We start from the raw sequence: 23,734 nt of genomic DNA on the forward strand, positions 1-23,734 counted from the left end.
ATCGCATTGGTGTCTCCCTTAAGTCCCACTTTCCTTGTTTGACCACATTATTAGTAAATGTCCTTAGGGACTCCCTTTTTAATTGCCACCTTATCTTAGGATACATAGGTTCCCTTTTTGTTAGGGTGAAGTCTATTTGGATGCTATGCTTCCCACTTATATAGGTAACTAAGTGTTCCTCTCTTTTTTCAAAGAAAGCATTCAGAATGGAAAGATTATAAGCTACCGCAAAGACTAGGATTGAGGTCCCCTCCTCATTCCTCTCCCCAACCCTGTAACCGCCATGTACACTATTATATCCTCTACAATCATTCCCAACATGTCCGTTTAGGTCACCTCCAATAATAATTGATTCATTCTGGCCAAAACCCTGCATTAAATCATCCATGTGTTACCAAAATTGGTGCTTAGTACTTTCAATCAATCCTACTTGGGGTACATAAGTGCAAAGAATATTGGCAACCTCTTACTCCAATACCAGTTTGATGGCTATAATCCTGTCTCCCAGTCTTTTAACCTCTACTACATCCTTCTTTAGATCTTTGTCCAAATTATGCCCACTCCGCTTCTATTACTATGATCTCCCGGATACAAAAGTTTAAAGTCGTCTAACACCTTAACTTTGTTACCCTTCCATCTTGTCTCTTGGATACATGCGATATTTAACTTTCGTCTCACCATAACATCTACCATTTCCAGGCTCTTACATGTTAAGGATCCAATGTTCCGGGAAGCTAATCTAATCCTACACTTCTGGGCTGAAATAATTCATCTGACTTACTCTTGACTATTTCAGCCACCAGAAATTTCGCCATTTTGCGAAATATTTTCGAGCCTGGGCACAACCAGGCTTGAAACCGAAACCTTGAACTATGGGGGGAGGGAAGTGAGCATGAGTTTCTAGGAAGGTGACTACTTATCATAGTTTGTTTGCAGATTTTTTGTCTTGTATTCATACTCTGGCTTTTTCTCCTTCGTCGTGGAGCATTATGCTCTCCACTGCACATTTCCAAAGAACTCTACAATAAAGTCCTTTGATGTTCATATGCGATGTGCTCTCCCAAATGGGCCTTCCCCCTGCTTTTGTCCGTTGGATTTATGCCTGTATCTCCTCCCCCTCCTTCTCTATCCTTGTTAATGGTTCCCCTGCTGACTTTTTTCATTCCAAAGTCAGCATTCACCAAGGTTGCCCCCTTTCCCCTTTCCTGTTCTCGTTGGCTCTAGAAGTCCTCTCTAGGAGCCTCTAAACCAAAACGGATCTCCATCTCATCTCTCCTATTCCCAAATGCAAGCATATTAACCTCACCCATCTGGCCTTTGCAAACGATTTGATGATATTCTCTAAGGCTTCCCCCTCCTCTATTTCAGCCATCATGGATTCCCTTCACCTCTTTGAATCTCTCTCCGATCTCCGCATCAATCTCCTTAAATCCAAAATCCTCCTTCTGGGCATCCCTGAGTCAGACAAAGAGACCCTCCTTCGTCTGACTGGGTTTTCCATTGGCTCTCTCCCTATAAAATACCTTGGTCTTCCCCTTATCCCTGCCAGGCTCTCTAGTCACCACTGCACTCCCATGTTGGACAACATCTGCAAGCGTCTCTAGCTTTGGAAAGGCAAACTCCTATCATATGCTGGCCGACTTGTGTGAATCCATTCAGTCCTTCAAGCTTCCTACATCTATTGGAGTGGCATTTTGGGTATTCCTAAAGCCACCATCAAGGCTATGGAGCACCTTTTCTGTGCTTTCCTCTGGAAAGGAAATGATTCATCCAAATTCCTCCACCCTACAAGCAGGAAATCCATCTGTCTCCCCAAATCTGAAGGAGGTCTTGGTATTCATCGCACTCACGATTCCAATACTGCTGGCATCTTTAAGCTCATTTGGAAAATCTCCTCCCGTTAGGATTCCATCTGGGTCAATTAGGTCTACTCCCATCTTCTCAAGAAGGATTCCATTTGGACTGCCCCTGTTCCCTCTGACTCCTCCTGGATTTGGTGTAAGACCCTCCTTCTCCGTCCCCTCGCCCTCCGTGCTACCTCATCCTTCATTGTTGATGGCTCCCTCACTTCCCTTTGGCTTGATCCTTGCCATCCGCTTGGGGTTCTTTTCAATGTCTTTGGGCCCAAGATGATTTATTCTTCTGGCCTTCCCAAAGATACCCCTCTTTCCTCCCTCATTTCCCTTGGCTTTTGGACTCCCCACCCCTACCTTAATCCCTCTATTCTCTCCCACATTTGGCCGTCTCTCCCCCCTTCACCCCTCCCCCCCTCCTCATGCGGATAAGGTTCTCTGGCTCCCTTCCCCCAATGGCCTTTTTAGCTCCATCTCTGCTTGGAATTTTGTTCGAGACCCTTGCCCCACCGTCCCCTGGAACAAATTAATCTGGTTCAAAGTTCATATCCCCCTGTCACAACTTCACAGCCTGGAGAACTCTTAGACTTTGCCTTCCTACCCAAGCCTTCCCTCTCCATCGCAATATCCCGGTCTCCCCATCTTGCGCCCTTTGTTGGAATGGCCATGAAGACATACCCCACCTTTTCTTTGCTTGCCCATTTACTGCCACCATCTGGAAAAAAAGCCCTCTCCACGATCTAGCCCCACTGTAGGAGACCCCTGGCCTTTGATCAAGAATGGCTTGTAAGGCGCGCACAACCTATAAGCGTGCTCCCGCATCAAAGCATGCTAACACACAACGGTGCTCTACGATCAGCTCGACCACCAGGAGAGCAAAGACTTCCTTCTACTATCAACTCATACCATCAGATAAGGGGACGAGAATTCTCAGGTTGACCCCTAGGGGGCGTGTCTGGAACAAAAAATGACAAACTCTTTCATTTTTTTCCGTTCAATAAAAAAAAAATGAGCAATTCTAATTCTTAATTCTATAGGGTTGACCATTGTGATACTGATACATAGACTCCATGCCTCCCTCCTTGAAGCTCTGGTTGGACATGCCCTTTTCCGGGCAATCTATCTGTGATACTATTGGAAAGCTGGTTTTTGGCGCTGCTATTTATCATATTTGGATGGAGCGGAACCTCAGGAGATGGACTTCCTGTTGGACAAGTGTGTGTTCATCAAACCCAGTTCGGTCCGGTTCAACCCGGTTCACCTTTGTATTGAACTTTTATACAAAGATTGAGACTGTCTGTGTATGGTCGGATCAGAATCTGGATCCAGTGCTGTTTTGGAAATGGTTTTGCAAAAATCTATTTTACATAAATGATAGAATATATATGATTATTTGAACAAAGTGTTTTATCGAGTTTTGCGGGACCTGATCAGATACACAGACGCTCTTATATGGACATGTACTATGGATTGGGGTTTGGCAATACATGTGTACATGCCCTAGATTCCATAATGATGGTGTTGCTTAGTAGGGGGGTTGTATATGATAATTTGTTATCATATAGGGAGTTATTTGGAATTTACTATTTTAATTGGTTCTTTATTTAATTAATGGATATGGTGTTAATTGTAATTATCCATAAATATTAAATAAAGTAACTAATTAATACTTTCCCTATTAGATTTTGCTTCTTTCCCTTTTAGAAGCACTTTGAGTTTAAACAAAACTGCCAAACAAAGACAGAGAGAGACTCTCATTGGGATTAAATCTAATCTATTCAGGGTTTTTAGAAAACCCTAGGCCTATTTATAGGGGACCAAAAACGCAGAGAGGGACATTGGTCTGCGTTTTCAGCCTGGCCTCCTCTCCTGCATTTTGGTCACTCTCTCTCCCTCTTGTGATCTCTCTCCTTCTTCTAGTTTCTCTCATCTGTGTTTGAGAGTTAGGGTTTCAGAAACCCAGATCTATGCTGAAGAATTTGAGAGCATCTGGGATTGGCTTGAAGAACCTTGGTAGCACCATAGTTGTCATGGCGTCCTGGCGCTGGAGAGGGTTGCATGGCGACCTACGCCATGGCGACCCTCTTTGATTTCTTCTTCCTATCTCTCTTTCCCTCTTCGATTTCTTCTTCCTGTCTTCGATTTCTTCTTCCCTCTTCGATTTCTTCTTTCCCTCTTCGATTTCTTCTTCCTGTCTTCTTTCCCTCTTTGATTTCTTCTTCCTATCTCTCTTTCCCTCTTCGATTTCTTCTTCCTGTCTTCGATTTCTTCTTCCCTCTTCGATTTCTTCTTTCCCTCTTCGATTTCTTCTTCCTGTCTTCTTTCCCTCTTCGATTTCTTTCGATTTCTTCTTTCCCTCTTTGATTTCTGAATTTTCTTTTTAAAACTTGAGAAACAATAGAGAAAAAATAAAACATGGCTTGAGTATACATCTATTAACACATTAAAAATAGAGAAAATAAAAAATAAAACATGGTCGACATGCTCGCCATGGCAACGCCATGGTGGGCGACATGTAGATATATCGACATGACACCCCTCCACCGACTTGGATCGCCGTGACGCCGTGACAACTATGGGTAGCACCATTGGAGGTTTAGATCTGTTTACTTGGAGCGCTCACTGGAGGAAGAACCATTGTCTATTGGAGGAGCAACACTTGAGGCTCACCAGGTTAGCAATTCTTGATTAATTCCTTCAGTTATTAATTATTAATATTTATGGGATGCGAAAGAAACTCGAATCGATTTATTTCCGCTGCGCATTCGAGTATGGGATGGATCCCTCTTGCCATGTGATGGGTTAGAGATGTTTTTCTCTGTCCCTATTGTGTTCTATAATTGCATGGGACACAACAGGGAAGGAGAAACCCTAACAGGGATGCACCAGGGTTCCCATAGGCAACCATGGGAAACCCTAAAAATTAAATGGGGCACCCATGGGACACCATGGGATAACCCAGGGCGTGCAAAACCCTAATTTTGTAGTATATTGGTTTGCCATGGTGAACCACAATGATCCCATGGACCGTAGTTTGACCTACAGTGTGGTATCAGAGCCACCTTTCCCACCCATGAATATTAGATAATTAATGGTTTAATATGATTGTCATGAGTAGGATGCAAGTTGCACATGGGTGGTTAAATTATGGTTGTTGTAACAACCTTCCCATATGCACATGGGTAGTTACAAGGTTGTTAGTGTAACAACTTACCCATGTAATGATGGATTTGGTAACTATTTTGTTATTTCCAATTATTGAAACATGTATCCACGTAGGATGTGATTAATTATTTTTTTTAAAATTAATTTTTTAATCATGATTGTATGTAGAGGGGGGGAGCGCACGCTGCCAAGCCTATGCGCTCCCCCTTTTCTTGCCTATGTGCGCAAGCCCTACTTGGGCTGCTGCCTGCTGGCAGCAAGCTTGCGGGCTGCAGCCTGCAGGCTGCTGTCCGTGGGCAGTAGCCTGCGAGCAGCAGGCCTGCGGTCTGCAGCCTGCAGCCATGGGCTGCTGCCCGTGGGCCTTGGGCCTGTGGGCTGCGCAGGGAGTGCCTTCGGCCTGCCCTCATGGGCTGCATGCACTCCCCTTGATTCCCCTCCTGGTTTTAATAAAAAAAAAAGGTATTTTTACAAAACAGAATTTTTTTTAATTTTGTTTTGTTTTTTGGAGAAAGAAGATGGGTGAAGGGATCCTTCCCTCCACCCACTTGCAATTAAAATTGTTATTTTAATTTTATGGGTTTGGATACATGTTATCACATGTGATGTGGTGGTTCAATAATTGAAGAAATCCATGTTAATTTTGGTTTACTTGCTTTAATGCCCATGCATGAAATTATGTTATGATGTGATTATGGGAATGGCATTCTAATAAAATGGATGGATTGTTTATGTATGTAATACATGGGATTATGGGTGGATGTGATGCTTCTCTCTCTTTTTCTCTCTCCCCCTATCTTTGTTATAAACAAATGTACTCCACCCCATAGGCAGCCCAAATGGTGGGTTGGTTTCTCCATGCGGGGTTTCTTTATTATTATGGAAAGCAAAGTATATAAAATTTTTCCTAGGTTTCCATTGTAATTTTAGAGGAGCTAAGACTCCCAGGGCATGTTGATGGTGATCCACATGTGGCGCTTAAAGCTTATGGAGATGCAAATCACCTACTTTGAAGATGTGATCGGGCGGAGGAAATGATCGAGGCCTGGCATCCATGGCATGATTGATGCACCTAAGTTATTAGTTTTATTTTTATTGGGAGGGTTCTTTAATTGCTTCTGATAAAAATGCTGCCATCCCATAATCACTTTTAATTAATGTTGATTAATTATGATTGTTTAAATCTATCCATGATATGTGAGAGTTGATTAATCCCTCTTCGTTCATAATACATGTATGATATGGACTAGTCTTAATCAGTAGACATGTCCATGGCCTCCTATTGAAGATAAGTGTAGAAAGTGTGTGACATGACCCCGCATAAGCCGACAGAACATTGCCAGGACCTCTGTCACACATTTATCTATATTTAACTCTATCTATATACGTTAGGGTATGGATAATGAGAGGGCACTGCGATAGTGGGCCATCTTTCATGATTCCATGATTCTAACTAATGCAATAGGTAAGTACATGACTTGGGTGTATGTCAGCCGACAAGATCTGGACATGACACCTAGGTGGCCAAAAATATTGGAAACCCATGAGGCGGATAGCTTAGTCCACACTACCATGGTGTGCATAATGACTCCCGACAGGGTAAGTTATGCATACAAGGGTTGTAGGTATCCAATTCATCTTTTGGGTTATGAGGGAAACCCAAATCATTAAAGACCATTGATGTATGTGTGCTCAATTCTTTTTCAATGGTTGTTAATTAGCATGTGGTTTTTACTTGTACATGTGTAGATAATTATACGATGGTTGCCGTTAATTCTAACCTTTTGACACTCATTAGTGAATATAAACTTAATGGTACAAACTATGTCGATTGGTACCGGAGCATTAAGTTGCTCCTGACTGCTGAAGGACTGTACACAGTTCTAGATGAACAAGTTCCTCCTCAACCCAACCCAAATGATTTTGAGGGAAATGAAGAGATGCAGGATTTCCTCATGAGGGATTCCAAGGCATCACTTTATGTCCTAGGATCGTTGGAAAAGTCAGTTCTGGACTCGGTCAAGGATATACACACTGCTGGGGGTAAGATGGATAAGCATGCTGAATTGTTCAACAGGCAGTTGACACATGCCCATTCTGATGTGGTGAGTCAAATCCACAACACCAAGATTTCCCAGGGGACTCCAGTAATGGATCATGTAATGATAATGATCAATCTGTTTGAAAAACTGGAATCCATGGGGACTGATTTCAGCCTGCGATGACTGTGGGAACTTTTGTTTTGAATTTAAATTTTGCTAGTTTATTTTTAAAGGATTGCTATTATGTACCCACTTTTAAGAAGAAGATTATTTCAGTTTCAAAACTTGTTTTGGACGGGTATAGTTTTTCCTTTAACACTAAGTTAATTATTCGTTTTAATAATTCCTTTGTGGCATCCGGTTATATGCAAAGTGGTTTGTATTTTCTAGATTGCCCTATAAGAACGAATGTTGTTTCAAATGTTGATTTGAAACGGAAAGCAACTTTAGTGAACTCAACATACCTGTGGCATCTAAGATTAGGTCACATTAATTTGGACCGAATCAGTAAATTGGTGAGGGATGGGCCCTTAGAGACTCTGAGGGTAGATCCATTCCCCACCTGTGAGTCATGCCTTCAAGGCAAAATGACCAAGAAACCCTTTAGTAATAAAGGTGCTAGGGCCACAGATCTATTGGAGTTGATACACACTGACGTGTGTGGACCCATAAACATACAAACGAGGTATGGGTATGAGTACTTTATCACATTCACCGATGATTACTCCAGATATTGTTACATATACTTGATGCGTAGGAAATCGGAAGCCTTTGATAAATTCAAAGAATTCCAAACCGAGGTCGAAAGACAGCTCAATAAAGGCGTCAAGTCCTTACGATCAGATCGTGGAGGGGAGTATCTATCGGATGAATTTAAAGAATATCTCATATCACAAGGGATAGTTAGTCAACTAACTAATCCAGGCACACCACAACAAAATGGTGTATCCGAACGACGCAATCGGACCCTATTGGATATGGTCTGGACGATGCTCACTTATAGTTAGCTGCTTCTCTCTTTCTGGGGGTACGCTTTAGAAACGGCGATTTATATCTTGAATAGGGTTCCATCTAAGTCTGTAGCCAAGACACCCTTTGAGTTGTGGAAAGGGCGAAAGCCCAGTATTCAACACCTTAGGGTGTAGGGTTGCATAGCACATGTACGAAAGCAACAGACAGACAAGTTGGAATCCAGGACTTCAAGATGCTATTTCTTAGGCTACCCCAAAGGCACGATAGGCTATTATTTCTATGACCCGGTTGACCAAAAGGTCATTGTAAGTAAACACGTCACATTTCTGGAGGAAGAAATGATGACCCAAAGGTCCGAACCAGTAGTCATTAAAGAGCTATCAGATAGCTCAGAAACTTCACTTCCAGAAGTGAGACCAATTGACATACCCACTGAAATACCAACACCTGAAGAACCTCGACGCAGTGGGAGGACTATTAGACCACCCACCAGGTTTACTCTTCTAACCGAAGAGGAAACAGTGGAAGAGTTCCACATGGTATCGGTTGAATCGGATGATGATCCGGTGACATACTCTGAGGCACTTAAGGATGTTGATGCCACTAGTGTTTGCTTTTAGGATGGAAGAAGGAGAAGAGAAGAAAGAGATAGAGAGTACTCCACGGTTTTGGTTTGGTGTGTTATGTCTCAAAACAAGAGACTAACATGTTTATATTGAAAAGAATAAGTAATTACACATAGGCCCTTGGCCTCATACAAATGACAAAAAGAATACACAACAGAGGGGTTATGTACATATATACCCCTGATACAACTATTCACTATTCTTAACACTCCCCCTCAAGCTGGGTGGTATATGTCATACATATCCAACTTGTCTAACATAAAACTAAAGTGATTAGAGCCAAGTCCTTTAGTGAAGATATCTGCCACTTGTTCATTTGTCTTCACAAAAGGAGTACAAATAGCCTTAGAGTCTATCTTCTCCTTGATAAAGTGTTTGTCAACCTCAACATGCTTTGTCCTGTCATGTTGAACTGGGTTGTGAGCAATACTAATGGCTGCCTTGTTATCACAATATAGACTCATAGGTTCAGTCGTCTCAAATCCTAATTCTTGGACAAGTTTCTTCAACCACAAGATTTCACACACACCATGAGCCATGGCTCTAAACTTTGCTTCAGCACTTGACCTAGCTACCACAGGTTGCTTCTTACTTCTCCAGGTGACTAAATTTCTCCCGACAAAGGTACAGCATCCAGAGGTGGATCTTCTATCAGAAATAGACCCGGCCCAATCAGCATCTGTATATACTTCAATTCTCAAGTGACCATTCCTAGAGAAGAGAAGACCTTTTCCAAGGCATGACTTCAAATACTTGAGGATCCTGTAAACTGCATCAAGATGTCCCATCTTGGGTGCATGCATAAACTGACTCACCACTCCAACAGCATAGGTGATGTCAGGCCGGGTGGGTGAGACGTAGATTAGCTTACCTACTAACCTCTGATACTTTTCAGCATCCACAAGAGGTTCACCACAATCTTCCCCTAGTTTGTGGTTCTGCACAATAGGGGAGGAAATTGGTTTGCATCCTAAGTAGCCTGTCTCTGTAAGTAGATCAAGAACAAACTTCCTTTGGCAAATATTGATCCCTTGCTTGGATCGTGAAACCTCAATCCCCAGAAAATACTTCAATAGACCGAGATCTTTGATCTCAAACTGCCGAGCCAAATAAAGCTTAAGCTTTGAGATCTCAGCTCCACTGTTTCCTATGACCACAATGTCATCAACATAAACAATGAGAGTCGTAATGGTGTTGTCCTTCCTTTGTATAAACAATGTGTGATCAGCTTGACTTTGAGTATATCCATTTTGCAGGATAGCTTGTCTGAACCTCTCAAACCAAGCCTTCGGAGACTGTTTCAGTCCATAAAGAGCCTTCCTAAGTCGACACACTTTCCCATTGTCATTAGGATGCTTGAACCCAGGAGGAGAGTGCATATATACTTCTTCTTCTAGGTCACCATGTAAGAATGCATTCTTCACATCAAGTTGGTACAATGGCCAATCAAGATTTGCAGCCATTGAGAGAAATACACGAATGGAGTTATGCTTGGCCATCGGAGCAAAGGTTTCCTGATAGTCAATGCCATACACCTGTGTATAACCCTTGGCGACAAGTCTTGCCTTATACCTCTCCACAGTACCATCAGACTTGAACTTGACTGTAAATACCCATCTGCATCCAATAGGGATTCTCCCTTTAAGGAGTTCAACCAGATCCCAAGTGTGATTCTTCTCAAGTGCCAACATTTCTGTGTTCATTGCTTCTCTCCATTTGGGATCTGCCATAGCCTCTGCTACATTCTTGGGAATAGAGATGGATGAGATAGCCATAGTGAAGGCTATACCTGTAAGGGAGATAGAATCGTAGGAAACAAACTTGGCAATGGGATTAGTGCATGCCCGAGTTCCCTTGCGGTGGGCAATAGGAAGATCTAAGTCTGAGAATGTAGAGGAAGGTATACCTGTCTCGATGGATGGAGGCTCAGGATGAGGAGACGAAGAAGGATTTTGGTAGGTCTTCTTTATAGGAAGCCATGAAGAAGGATTTCTCCTATCCTTCGTATACACCAGTAGCTCCCCCTGTTCTCTGTTCTCCTGTGCACTAGGAAGCTCCCCCTCAACAACAGTATCCACAGAAGGTTCCTCATCAACAACAATAGTATCCACATAATTTTTCTTTCCCTTGTCAATCTGAAAAGGGGAAATAGGGACAAGAGAGGAGAAAGGAAATGACACAAACTTGGGAACCTCTTCACCCTCAACACCACCACCAAGAGAGGAACACTCCCCCTGAAGAGGTGACCGAAAATACGGAATGGTTTCAATGAAATGAACATCTTTGGAGAGAAGCCACCGACGAGTAGGAGGATAATAGCATTTATACCCCTTGGAGGTGGGGGAATACCCAAGAAAGAAGCACTTGAGAGCCTTAGGATCCAACTTTTTGCGGGCAGATTTGCTAATATATACATAGCAAATACACCCAAACACTTTTAGAGGGAGAGAAAAAGAAGAAGACCTTGTGGGGAGGACATCAAGAGGAACCCTGAAGTTCAAGACACTAGAGGACATGTGATTAATAAGAAAGACAGTAGTGAGTAGGGCATCAGACCAAAAAGTTTTTGGAACATGCATGGTAAACCAAAGGGATCTAGCCACTTCAAGGAGATTGCGATTTTTTCTTTCAGCCACCCCATTTTGTTGGGGGGTATCAACACAGGCCACCTAATGAATAATGCCATGGTCAGAAAAAAAGGTTTCCAAACCACTATACATATACTCCCCACCTTTGTCAGAGCGGACAATTTGGATCCGAGTGTGAAATTGGGTAGACACTAACTCATAAAACTGTTTAAATGTAACATAGACATCACTCTTATGTTTCAAAAGGTAAACCTAAGTAACCAGAGAAATATCATCAATGAAAGAAACAAAATAGCGGAAGCCACGCAAAGAAGTAACAGGGGAAGGCCCCCAAACATCAGTATGGATAAGATGAAAAGGTGAAGTAGATATTTTACCATTAGATGCATAAACTGTTTTACAACTTTTGGCAAATAGACAAGGTTCACAATGAAAAACATGAGTGACAGGAAAAGAAGTAAATAAATGTGGCAACTGTTTCCTCATAACAGAAAAGGAAGGGTGTCCCAACCGACGATGCCAGAGCAAAATATCCTCCTGAGTACGTCCACCTTCTTGCCCACAAACATAAGACTTCGGTTACACAACAGGAGAAGCATCAGTCTCCAAAACATACAAGCCATTAGCTTCACGACCACTGCCAATCACCCTCCTCGTCACCAAATCCTGAAAAAGACAATGGGTAGGAAAGAAGATGACAAAGCAATTCAAAGATTTAGTCAATTGGCTAGCTAAAAGAAGGTTAGTGGCAAAGTTGGGAACATGAAAAACAGACTTCAAAGGTAAAAGTGGGGCGACCTGGATATCTCCCTTACCAGAAATAGAAGAGAAGGAACCATCAGCAATTTTTACCTTATCTTTCCCAGAACAAACAGAATAGGAATTATATAGCTGAGACCTACCAGTCATATGATCTGTGGCACCTGAGTCAATGACCCAAGGTGTGGTACCGGAGGAGGAGGCTTGCAGTGCAGTGGAAGGAGGAGTAGCAGAAGAACCATCCAGATGAGCCACAATCCGGCGAAATGCAGCAATGTCTTCTTTGGAAAGAGATGATTCATCAGATTCAACGACTCCAACATGAGCCTTAGGCCCCTTCTTTCGCTGCCCTCTCGGTCCTCCAGATGAACCAGCAGGGGGCTTCCCATAGAGATCCCAGCAAAAGTCCTTCGTATGCCCAGTCTTGCCACAATGGTCACATAAGAATCGGCCCTTCACAGCTCCCTTAGCAGCCCCCTTATCAGCTCCCTTAGTGGAGTCCTGAGGGGTGGAAGAAACAAGAGCAGAGTGCTCAACAACAGTGGGAGCAGTCCCCATGGCACTCCTACGGGTCTCCTCACTCTGTAGATATCCACACACCTCCTCCAGTGAGGGAAGACTTGGGCGGCCAAGGATTTGCACCCTAAGAGGCTCAAAGTCAGAATTAAGGCCTCCAAGGAGAAATAAGACCCTCTCTTTCTCAAACAACCGGTGCACTTTGACCTCATCATCAGGGCATAACTGAAGGTCTCTATAATGATCATACTCCTCCCACAGACCCACAACAAGACTGTAGTACTCAGAGATGCTTCTATCCCCCTGGCGCAGGCTAACAATCTGTTGGAGAAGTTGGTACACCTTTGTAGAGTCCCCAACTCGATCAAAAATACGAGCCACACTGTCCCTAATGTCCATGGTAGTTTCCTTGCCCATAAATCTTCTTCCAATCTCAGGCTTCATGGAGAAAAGAAGCCAAGCCATCACAAGAGAGTTCTCAGTGTCCCATTTGGAGTACCCTTGCTCGGTAGGGAGGGGGGCCTTGATGTTACCATTGATGTAGCCCATCTTCCCCCTACACCGAAGAATCAATTTCATGGAGCAAGACCAATCCAAATAGTTTTGGCTCTCAAGTTTGGCAATAGGAAGTTGGATATTGGGGCTCTCGAAGGAAGAGGAGTGAGGTGGAGCAGTTTCCACAAGGGGAAAGGATGTTTCAACATTTTTCTCACCCATATTGAAGCTGAAATGAATCACTTAGGCTAGGGTAACAGCAGTACTTCAAGCAAACAGATATTGCGCAAAACAGTAGGCACAAACAGGGCAGAAAAATGGCCAAAAGCAGCTTAAAACACTTATAGATCTTCAGAAATTGTTCAAACAGCAGTGGAGTAAGGATGAGTATTGTTCCTTACCAAAAAACGATGCAAATAGACCATAAACAATGGTTAAACAAAGACCTATTGAAGACCACAGAGCCAAACCAGACTCTAGCTGGCAAAAATTCTGGGCAGAACAGCAACCACGAAATCTTTGTGGATTGAATGGAAGCTTGCAAACAGCTTAAGAGAAGTAAAGGGAATCAAAGAGGACTCCCAAACGAAACTAAAGCACTAAGAAGCACTCCATTTGGATTCCAAACCAAAGAGAAACAGCTTGGAGAAGATAACCTAACCTGACCTTGGAACAGCAGCAGCAACTAAGTGAAAGAGAACCTTCTTCACACTCCAATCTTCATTCAAACACTTGCAAACAGCAGAATTGCTCTGATACCATGTTTGCTTTTAGGATGGAAGAAGGAGAAGAGAAGAAAGAGATAGAGACTAGAGAGTGCTCCACGGTTTTGGTTTGGTGTGTTATGTTTCAAAACAAGAGACTAACATGTTTATATTGAAAAGAATAAATAATTACACATAGGCCCTTGGCTTCATACAAATGACAAAAAGAATACACAATAGAGGGGTTATGTACATATATACCCCTGATACAACTATTCACTATTCTTAACAACTAGGTAGCTGGAGGCAGTGTGCTCTGAAATCGATTCGATGCATTCCAACAAGGTCTGGACTCTAGTCGATCCACCACTTGGTGTTAAGCCGATTGGATGCAAATGGATCTTCAAGAGGAAGAAGGGCGCAGATGCAAAGGTCGAAAGATTCAAAACGAGACTAGTGGCAAAGGGCTATACCCAGAAAGAGGGTATAGACTATGAGGAAACCTTTTCACCAGTAGCGATGATGAAATCCATCAAGATTTTATTGGCTATCACTGCACACTTTGATTATGAGATCTGGCAGATGGATGAACAGACTGCATTTCTAAATGGGTCCTTCAAGAGGAAATCTACATGGAACAGCTAGAGGGGTTCTCTTCCTTGGAGGAAGAAAGAAAGGTGTGCAAATTGTAGAGGTCCATTTATGGGTTGAAGCAGGCTTCCAGGAGCTGGAACATCAAGTTTGATCAATCAATCAAATCGTTTGGTTTTGATTAAAACATGGATGAACCATGCGTTTACTAGAAGATCAGTGGGAATGCAGTATATAGATGAGATATTGCTGATGGGTAACGATGTAGGATTTCTTTCATCAATAAAACAATGGTTGCCCACAACGTTTTCGATGAAAGATCTTGGTGAAGCTAGCTATATCCTTGGGATCAAACTCGTAAGAGATCGCCAGAGAAGGATGCTAGGCTTGTCACAGGCTACCTATATAGACAAAGTCCTGGCCAGATTTAGCATGAAAAACTCCAAAAGGGGAAGTGTTCCCTTCCGACATGGAGTCATTCTTTCCAGATCTCAGTGTCCTCAAATCTCAGACGGACATTGAAGAGATGAGGATTCCCTATGCTTCAGCAGTAGGGAGTCTTATGAATGCTATGTTGTATACGAGGCTGGACATTTGCTATGCAGTAGGTATGGTAAGTCGTTACCAATCTAACCCTGGACGCGAGCATTGGAGTGCTGTCAAGAATATCCTTAAGTACCTGAGAAGGACTAAGGAATATTTCTTGGTTTTTGGATCTGATCAGTTGTCAGTATTGGGATACACAGATTCGGATTTCCAAACTGACAAGGATGACAGAAAATCCACTTCCGGGATGGTATATCTAATGGGTGGAGGTGCCATTGTATGGCGGAGTGCGAAACAGAAGTCTACAGCCGATTCTACTACCGAAGTAGAATACTTTGCAGCTTGCGATGCAGCAAAAGAAGGTGTTTTGCTGAGGAAATTCCTATCAGATTTGGAGGTAGTCCCTGACCTTGTCAAGGGCCCCATTCCCCTGTTATGTGACAACAGAGGGGCCATTGCACAAGCTAAAGAGCTTAGGGCTCATCAGAGACACGTGCAGCGGAAGTATCACCTCATCAGAAAGATTATCCAGCAGGGCGACGTGAGTATCTCCAAAGTGGACACAACTGAAAATGTGTCTGATGCCATGACAAAGGGTTTGTCTCCAGGAGTGTTTGAGAAACACATGGAGGGCATGGGTTTAAAATGTATGCGGAATTGGCTTTGATGTACAAGTGGGAGATTGTTGAACAAGTGTATGTCCATCAAACCCGGTTCGGTCCAGTTCAACCCAGTTCACCTTTGTATTGAACTTTTATACATTTTTGTTTAATATTATCACATGCGATATAAACTTTTTGAGCATTATGTGTCCATAAGTTTTACTTAAAATGGTAGTCACGACTAGGGTATGGGCTGGGCACCCTTATCATATGGTCGTCGCATTGGGTATGCCTAATCATGTGATGTCAGGGTACAAATGCGAGTGCTCACATGTTTGATGTGTGCATTGGCGAAGAATCTACTTTGTCGACTCCCTCATGTATTATTGCCAGATGTAGGAAGGGATAGACATGTGTTACCGACACCCTTTGCCTGAGGGAACCCTATCACTGCAAAGTGCGATCGCATTCTTTGGTTCATCAATGACCGAGACTCAAGCGAGTCAAAGCCGGTGTTCTGGGAATGCGTGAACACTTTGTGAGTGAAGGAGTTATCCAACATGGTCACCACTACCCGATTGGGTAACACCAAGATTGAGACTGTCTGTGTATGGTCGGATCCGAATCTGGATCCAGTGCCGTTTTAGAAATGGTTTTGCAAAAATCTATTTTACATAAAATGATAGAATATATATGATTATTTGAACAAAGTGTTTTATCGAGTTTTGTGGGACCCGATCAGATACACAGACGCTCTTATATGGACATGTACTATAGATTGGGTTTTGGCAGTACATGTGTACATGCCCTAGATTCTATAATGATGGTGTTGATTAGTGGGGGGGTTGTATATGATAATTTGTTATCATATAGGGAGTTATTTGGAATTTGCTATTTTAATTGGCTCTTTATTTAATTAATGGATATGGTGCTAATTGTAATTATCCATAAATATTAAATAAAGTAACTAATTAATACTTTCCCTATTAGATTCTGATTCTTTCCCTTTTAGAAGTACTTTGAGTTTAAATAGAACTGCCAAACAAAGAGAGAGAGAGACAGACTCTCACTGGGATTAAATCTAATCTATTCAGGGTTTTTAGAAAACCCTAGGCCTATTTATAGGGAACCAAAAACGCAGAGAGGGACATTTGTCTGCGTTTTCAGCCTGGCCTCCTCTCCTGCATTTTGGTCACTCTCTCTCCCTCTTGTGATCTCTCTCCTTCTTCTTCTAGTTTCTCTCATCTGTGTTTGAGAGTTAGGGTTTAGAAACCCAGATCTGTGCTGAAGAATTTGAGAGCATCTGGGATTGGCTTGAAGAACCTTGGTAGCACCATTGGAGGTTCAGATCTGTTTACTTGGAGCGCTCACTGGAGGAAGAACCATTGTCTATTGGAGGAGCAACACTTGAGGCTCACCAGGTTAGCAATTCTTGATTAATTCCTTCAGTTATTAATTATTAATATTTATGGGATGCGAAAGAAACTAGAATCGATTTATTTCCGCTGCGCATTCGAGTATGGGATGGATTCCTCTTGCCCTGTGATGGATTAGAGATGCTTTTCTCTATCCCTATTGTGTTCTATAATTGCATGGGACACAACAGGGAAGGAGAAACCCTAATAGGGATGCACCAAGGTTCCCATGGGCAACCATGAGAAACCCTAAAATTTAAATGAGGCACCCATGGGACACCATGGGATAACCCAGGGCATGCAAAACCCTAATTTTGTAGTATATTGGTTTGCCATGGTGAACCACAATGATCCCATGGACCGTAGTTTGACCTACACTTCCAACTCTCGATTTTTTGATCTGATTTGGAAAGCCATCTCCTTTGACGTCTTTTCTAAGCTACGTATTACTCGCCACAGTCACCTTTTGGCTACCCCAAGGAACAGGCATATTGTTGTCTCCTGGGGTCTTGATTTGTCTCTTTTATAGTCTACCACCTCTGCGTAGGTTAGGTTGCTGGTTCTTGTTTCCCCCCCTTTTTCCCCTCTCTCTTGTATATTCCCCCCCCCCTTTTCTCCCCGCCCCCCCTGGGGTTGGTAATATATTTATTCACCAAAAAAAAAAAGTCCACTGATGTTTCTTTTTTTTGGGGTGGGGGGAGTAAGTTAACATTATTTCTCAAGTGCCATCTGGATATAGACAAATTTATCTACAAGCCCAGGTTTTGTAGGCTCTCATTTATATCAACATAGGGATTTGTTCTTATCTAAACATGAAAAGACACTTTATCTTCATCAAGCAATAGGGGAGAAAATCCTTCTAGTTTTCCTAAGAAATCAAGTTGCACAAATTTTGGAAAATCCGCTAAACAATTCTCTGAACTGTTTATTTCCTAAACAGTTACTAATATGTTAGTAAAATATTCCAGATAAGGTTACTCACTTCAGTCCTTGTGCAACAAGTGCATCCCTAGCTCGATTGCCAGCAACAACAACACGTTTTAGTGTCTCAAGAGCTAGTATACTGCCACCTTGCCACCCAATCGCTTTCATTAGCAATGGAACGACCTGGAAGCATGACCAGAACTGTTAATTGAAAAATCTGGTATGCCAAAAATGTTTCATATTAATCAGACATTTTTGTCAGTATAACACAAATGAAAAAAAAAATCATTCAAGTCTAATAGAAGAAAATTAGAGACCAGACAAAGAAAAATTAAGGAAGGAAATAAATTTTACAGGAAACATCAGGGAGGTACCAGTCAGGTAGTTAATTGAGGGGGGGGGGGGAAGGAGAGGGGAACCATTGTGATGCAATTGCAAGTCAAGAATGAGGCTTGGCTGATGTTCTGTCCTCACCTGAGGGGTTCCTATACTTGTTGCTGCCATAGCTTCTGCGCAAGTTGTACTAGCTGCAAGTTGATGCAATACGCGCAGACAACTAAGACGTACACATTCCTGTGGAGTTTGAGAGTTTGACGGCAATTTCCCATCCTCATTGTCATAAATCTCATCCACATGGTCACCAGTCTTCACCTCTCCAGAAGCCATTGTTTCTCGTCTTCCTTCATAGGCCATTGCAGCCACTAGCTTGGGAACATATCCAAGATACCCCACATGATCAGCAAGGGCAAGGTGTACTCGCAACAAAGACACCAGTGCAGCTGACAGAAGTAAAGGGAGCTCCGGGTCAACAGTGGGCACATCATAATGTATAGCAGCAATAGCTGATACATACTGATCTAAAAGTCCTTCCAAGAATCTCTTCGGATTTCTCAAGGGAAACTTAGGGTCTTTAAGGAACAGTCTTACATATATCCCCCCGACCTGCATGACCATGGAGATGGGAGGTTTGAATTCAGACAAGAGTATGAAAGCCCCCTCAACTGTAACCAAGGATTAAGGATATATTAAAAATCAAACCTGTGGCTCATCTCTCATTTCCTGTTGCCCGGATGCTTGCTCAGGAACATCCCAATCAACAACACGGCCTTTCATCTGTTCACAATAAAGGTCTGATGCCATTGTTGCAATCTGTGCAGACAAAGAAGTTGCCATCGCTGGTGTCCATACAAGTTCTGGTGTTTCTGTAGTTTGCTCAAGGGCAGCAACCACAGCTTCACCAGGTCCATCCCTGATAACAGACACTAGGCCATCTGGAAGAAATCTTGCTAGTGTTATACCCACTCTGGGTCCGTGCATTGGCTGCTCAACAAGTTTGCTCAACAAAGAGGCAGCTGCTGCTCTTTGTTGCAGAGGAACTTCTTCTGCATAGCATCACCTTTGTTATCAGTATAAATAATTCATATATTGATATATAAATGCGTTAAATAAGGTTAGAAACTTTACCTTGCAAAGGCAAAAGAAGCTCAAGAATATAAACTACACCACCATGCTTGGCAGCAGCCCATGCAAGCTCAGCTGTGCTTGCCAAGGCATAAAGTACATGTAGAGCCCCTTCACGGCTAGTGGGGGCTGAATGCAGCATCTGAAATAAAAGAAGGAGACTCTCCCTATCTGCCACCATAGCCTCCAAGCAAGGAGCATATGTGGTCAAGAGTGAAAGCACACTAAGGCAAAGTTGAGAGATATTTCTTTCTGATGCAACAGGAAGAGAAAAGCATGTAAAAAGAGGCACTAGCCGTTCTTTAGTAGAGAATACAGAAGCCAGAGTTGAGTTGCTTGTCAATAAATTCTGCAGTCAGAAATAAAAATGTCAAGTTTATAGAGAGAGAGAGAGAGAGAGAGCAAAGAAGAGAAATTCACAAGCCAGAAATAAGTATGCATACGGAGTGAATTTGGAGAAGAAACATGAGTATCTGAATTCGTATCCAGTCAAGGATTCGATCGAATATCTGACGGATATTCAATTTGGGCATCTGAATTGTGTATCCACCAAGAATTGGGTCATCAAATTTGAATTCAATTTATTTTATAATATACTCATATTCCACAATCACTTTTATGTTGTGGTAAATTTTAAAGAACGATAGTATCTATCATACAGATTAAGTATACATCATTAAATAATTACCCATAAAATAAAAAAAATACATAATTGGAGCAAATATTTTAAAAGCAGATTTACCAATAAACTCATATCCAATTACCATTGGATGTCACAAGGTATCTGAATTCAGTTCTGATATCCAATTATCTGTATATCCAAATATCCATTTACATCTCTAGCCAGAAATATACCTGAAGAGAGGTCAATCCAATTTGAAGGTTCTTAAAAAGATTCATATCCTCTTTGCCAGCAACTTCTACATCAGAGACTGCATCATCAAGACTCTGCTGTTCATTATCCACTCCATCAACTGTACCATTTTGATGTTCGGATGAATTAATGGATAAATCATTGTTATTGGATTTTGTCTGACCACTAGAATCTTTACCATATCGATTATGCACTAGGCCAGATATAAAATCAAGGAGTGCAATGCAAAAAGCATCCGGTTCACTTATCTCAAAATCAGGTTGATCATTATATATCCTCAGGTAAACATTTCCAACATGGAGTTCTTTTGATAGTGCTTCATATGTAAAAGCATGAGACTCTTTCAATTCATATGAACCATCGGGACCCTGACTAGCACGTTGCTGATCCACAAATTTCAGTAGTTCTGCTCGGGTTGATGAGTTCCAAATAATCTGCACTCAGAATCAAAATTGAATCGCATAAACATCTGATTAGATCAGGCACACACACTCACAAGACAAGTAAATTAACAGACTAAGAGCAATCTCAAAATACAGAAAAATCAGAATTCAATGTCCAAAAGACAGTGTACGGCAAAAGCAACCAGTAAATTGGGACAGCCATTGCATTTACCTCTGGGGACTCCATGTTTGTGTTTAAAGTGGACAAAAGAACCTTGGGCAACTGATGTTTTAACATGTTGGCAAGTTTAGGAGTCAGCAAAGCTCGAAGGGCATCAGCTGCAAACTTATTATAGGATGTTGAAGTTCCATCACCACACAAACCGCTGAGACTTGAGAGAGCTTGAGATGCTAGGATAGCATGCATATTTTTAGCAATTTGCACTCTAGCACCAACACCATGTGCTTCTGTTACATCAGCCTCCTCAGCAGTTGAGTCATACTGCAGCAGCAATGGCAAGAGATACCTGAAGGGAGAAAACCTAAAAATGTGAGAGAGGACAGATATGACATCATAATGCAGAATCATAGTTTAAAAAACCGTACGTGACGGCCGCATTGAGTTGGACCAAAACCACCCTCTTTTGGTTCAGTCTGGACATAGACCACCTAGGATTAAAAACCGAAATCAAACCATGCAGTTTCAGAAAACCAGTAACTGCAGTTCAATGATTTCTTTAGGTAAAAGTCAAATATTAAATTGCATATATGGAGATTCAAAGCAGCAACCAACTGTTAGAACAACTGCCTACCTCTCTACCAATTAATACTCCCATTTTTAATTATTATTAATTAGTTTATTAAACCACAGTTTGACTGGACAAAACTGAAACTGAGCCCCTTTATCACTTTGATCTCCCGGTTCACTTTTAAAAACTAGGGTAAATTACACGTCACCCCCTGGTTTTCAAACGAAACTCAAATCACCCCCTGATTTTTTAAAATACTCAAATCACCCCCTTATTAGATCCCAATATGACAAATTAGTCCCTACCGTTAGTTTTATGCTGTTAACTGATGATGTCAGCCAGTTAAATAAATTTAAATCCCTAAACTACCCTTGACCAGTGTTGATTTATGATTTTACCCTTGTAACTAAAAATCCTAAATCAAATGTTTTAGTACAAGGGTAAAATAGTCCATCACACCAATAACTAACAGCATACTAACACTGTTACTGTGGAGGGGGACAGATGAGTATTTTCAAAAACCAGGGGGTGATTTGAGTTTCGTTTGAAAACCAGGGGGTGACGTGTAATTTAGCCTAAAAACTATGCGCAGATCATGACGTCCATAATTATGTAGCAATCGATAACTTCCCTGATGTTTTATCCAACTAAAAAGCTTCAACAACTTGAAAAAAAAAAAGTTGTAATGATGGAACTTGATAATCTGACCAACAAACCAGATGACAAAAGGATTTAAAAATAAAGAAGCATTCTAAAAGAAGGGAATATCAGGTACATGATAAAGTAATAAAAAACCAATATATGCCTGCAACAAATCTAATCCAGGTATCCAGCTACTATAGCGACTAAACAATACAATAGAATGAAAAATCCACCCTAAATTTATCCCAGAGATTATCACTAAGGGGCACATTATCTTCTGGAAAAAAGTTATAAAATTTTTTTTTTTGGGGGGGGTGGTGTGGTGGAGGAAGGAGGGGGCAGGAGTTTATTTCTTTGTCCCCAATTTCCTGCATTCTTTTCCGATCTCCATCTGCTTACTTATAAGAACGAAAAACTTAACATGAAATGAAAGTATACCATAATACACCAGCTTTTAGTAAAGCATCCTGCAATTCAGATGATACAGAAACATGAGCAGCAGTCCTAAGTGCAGCATCAACAGCGGCAGGCACAAGCTCTAGTTCAGTGCAGTGCACAATATCCTCAACTATTCCACTGAATCTAACCATCTCAACTCTGGCACTTTCAAATTGACTCAGGACAGAAAATGTGTGCATCACATTTGTAACAATAATGGCAGATGGTTCACTTGCAGGAGTAGTTGGCTGGACAACACACATACAACGGGAAAAAAGATTTGCAAGAAGTGGTATTCCAGTATCCCTCACGAGTTCTTCACCATTTAATGAAGAAGATGCACACCTGAAATATGAGACAAACATAAAAGATGTGTTTAGACCGGCACATGATCAGTCAACAATGGAATGAAGTTCAGAAAACAGGGGATAAAGGTAACAGGGATACGTACGTCAGCCACACTAATTCTGAGGCAGCAACAAGAAGGGGTGCTCTATCAGAAGAAAGAAAGTTGTTGTCATCTTTGTCCACGGTTACTGCATCAATCAGCATTGGGTAACCAGCATATTTAAAAGGTTCCAAAACATCCCTGTATCGCCTGTATAATATACATTGTCCTTTAAGCAAAAGCAGTAACCTCCAAAGTTGTGGACCTTGCAATCCTTGCATGGAAGCCTAGAAACACATTAGATGATATCAAACACATTTAAGGGAAGTTAAAACATTGAGATCAATCTGAATATAAAATATTGATGTTTTCCACCCGTGGAAATTTGGCACATACAACATACATTCTTGTTGTTTGTTGAATATATTTTGGGTTTTAGATTAGGTATATTCTGCCTCAAGGGTATACTTGTAATTTGTAATGTTTCTACTTATTATAAATAAAGCTTGGCTGTGATCCCTAGGGAGCAATCATTCTCCCAAATTAGTTTCATCATGGTAACAAAGCAGAAATCAGTCTTGGGAACCCCGCCCTAGTACCTATGCTGCCACCGCCATCACTGTGACTCAACACAGCACCAGTCTTCCATCATTCTTCCTCACTGCCAGCAACCCTTTTCTCTCTCGGGACTTACCCTCTCACCTTCTCTTCCGCCTCTCTCCTTAATCACCGCCACCGCCAACTCTTGTCTCTCTCAACCACCAACAGTTCCACCACCCTCTCTTCTTCTAGCGACTCCTCTCGCAACCTTCTCTCTCTCGCGACCTTCTCTTCCTCTCACGACTTCTCTTTCTTTTTTTTCTCTTCCGCAACTTTCTCTCCCTACTTCAAGTCCACCGCCTCCTTTTTTCTTCTCTCTAAACCCTCTTCCCTTCACCGAGGGTTCCCTACATGATCTAACCCTCGGTAATTCTCTTCTTCTCACCAAGGGTTCCTTTCCTATG

The 23,734-nt window shown here is 41.9% G+C and overlaps 1 protein-coding gene across 1 annotated transcript in view; it reads right to left on the minus strand.

The window, feature by feature from the left end:
* LOC122672186 (dnaJ homolog subfamily C GRV2-like) overlaps window positions 1-23,734 on the minus strand; it is a 146,376-nt gene that overhangs the window by 42,797 nt on the left and 79,845 nt on the right. Inside the window, exons 13-20 of the mRNA XM_043869683.1 lie at window positions 22,794-23,017; window positions 22,343-22,687; window positions 20,746-21,040; window positions 20,112-20,564; window positions 19,260-19,605; window positions 18,834-19,177; window positions 18,270-18,737; window positions 17,854-17,978 (exon numbers count right to left, since the gene is read on the minus strand). Coding sequence (XP_043725618.1) covers window positions 17,854-17,978; window positions 18,270-18,737; window positions 18,834-19,177; window positions 19,260-19,605; window positions 20,112-20,564; window positions 20,746-21,040; window positions 22,343-22,687; window positions 22,794-23,017 — 2,600 coding nt within the window. The remainder of the gene's footprint in view (window positions 1-17,853; window positions 17,979-18,269; window positions 18,738-18,833; window positions 19,178-19,259; window positions 19,606-20,111; window positions 20,565-20,745; window positions 21,041-22,342; window positions 22,688-22,793; window positions 23,018-23,734) is intronic.

This window comes from Telopea speciosissima, chromosome 8 (assembly GCF_018873765.1).
Source record: "Telopea speciosissima isolate NSW1024214 ecotype Mountain lineage chromosome 8, Tspe_v1, whole genome shotgun sequence".
In the NCBI taxonomy this organism is placed as follows: domain Eukaryota; kingdom Viridiplantae; phylum Streptophyta; class Magnoliopsida; order Proteales; family Proteaceae; genus Telopea; species Telopea speciosissima.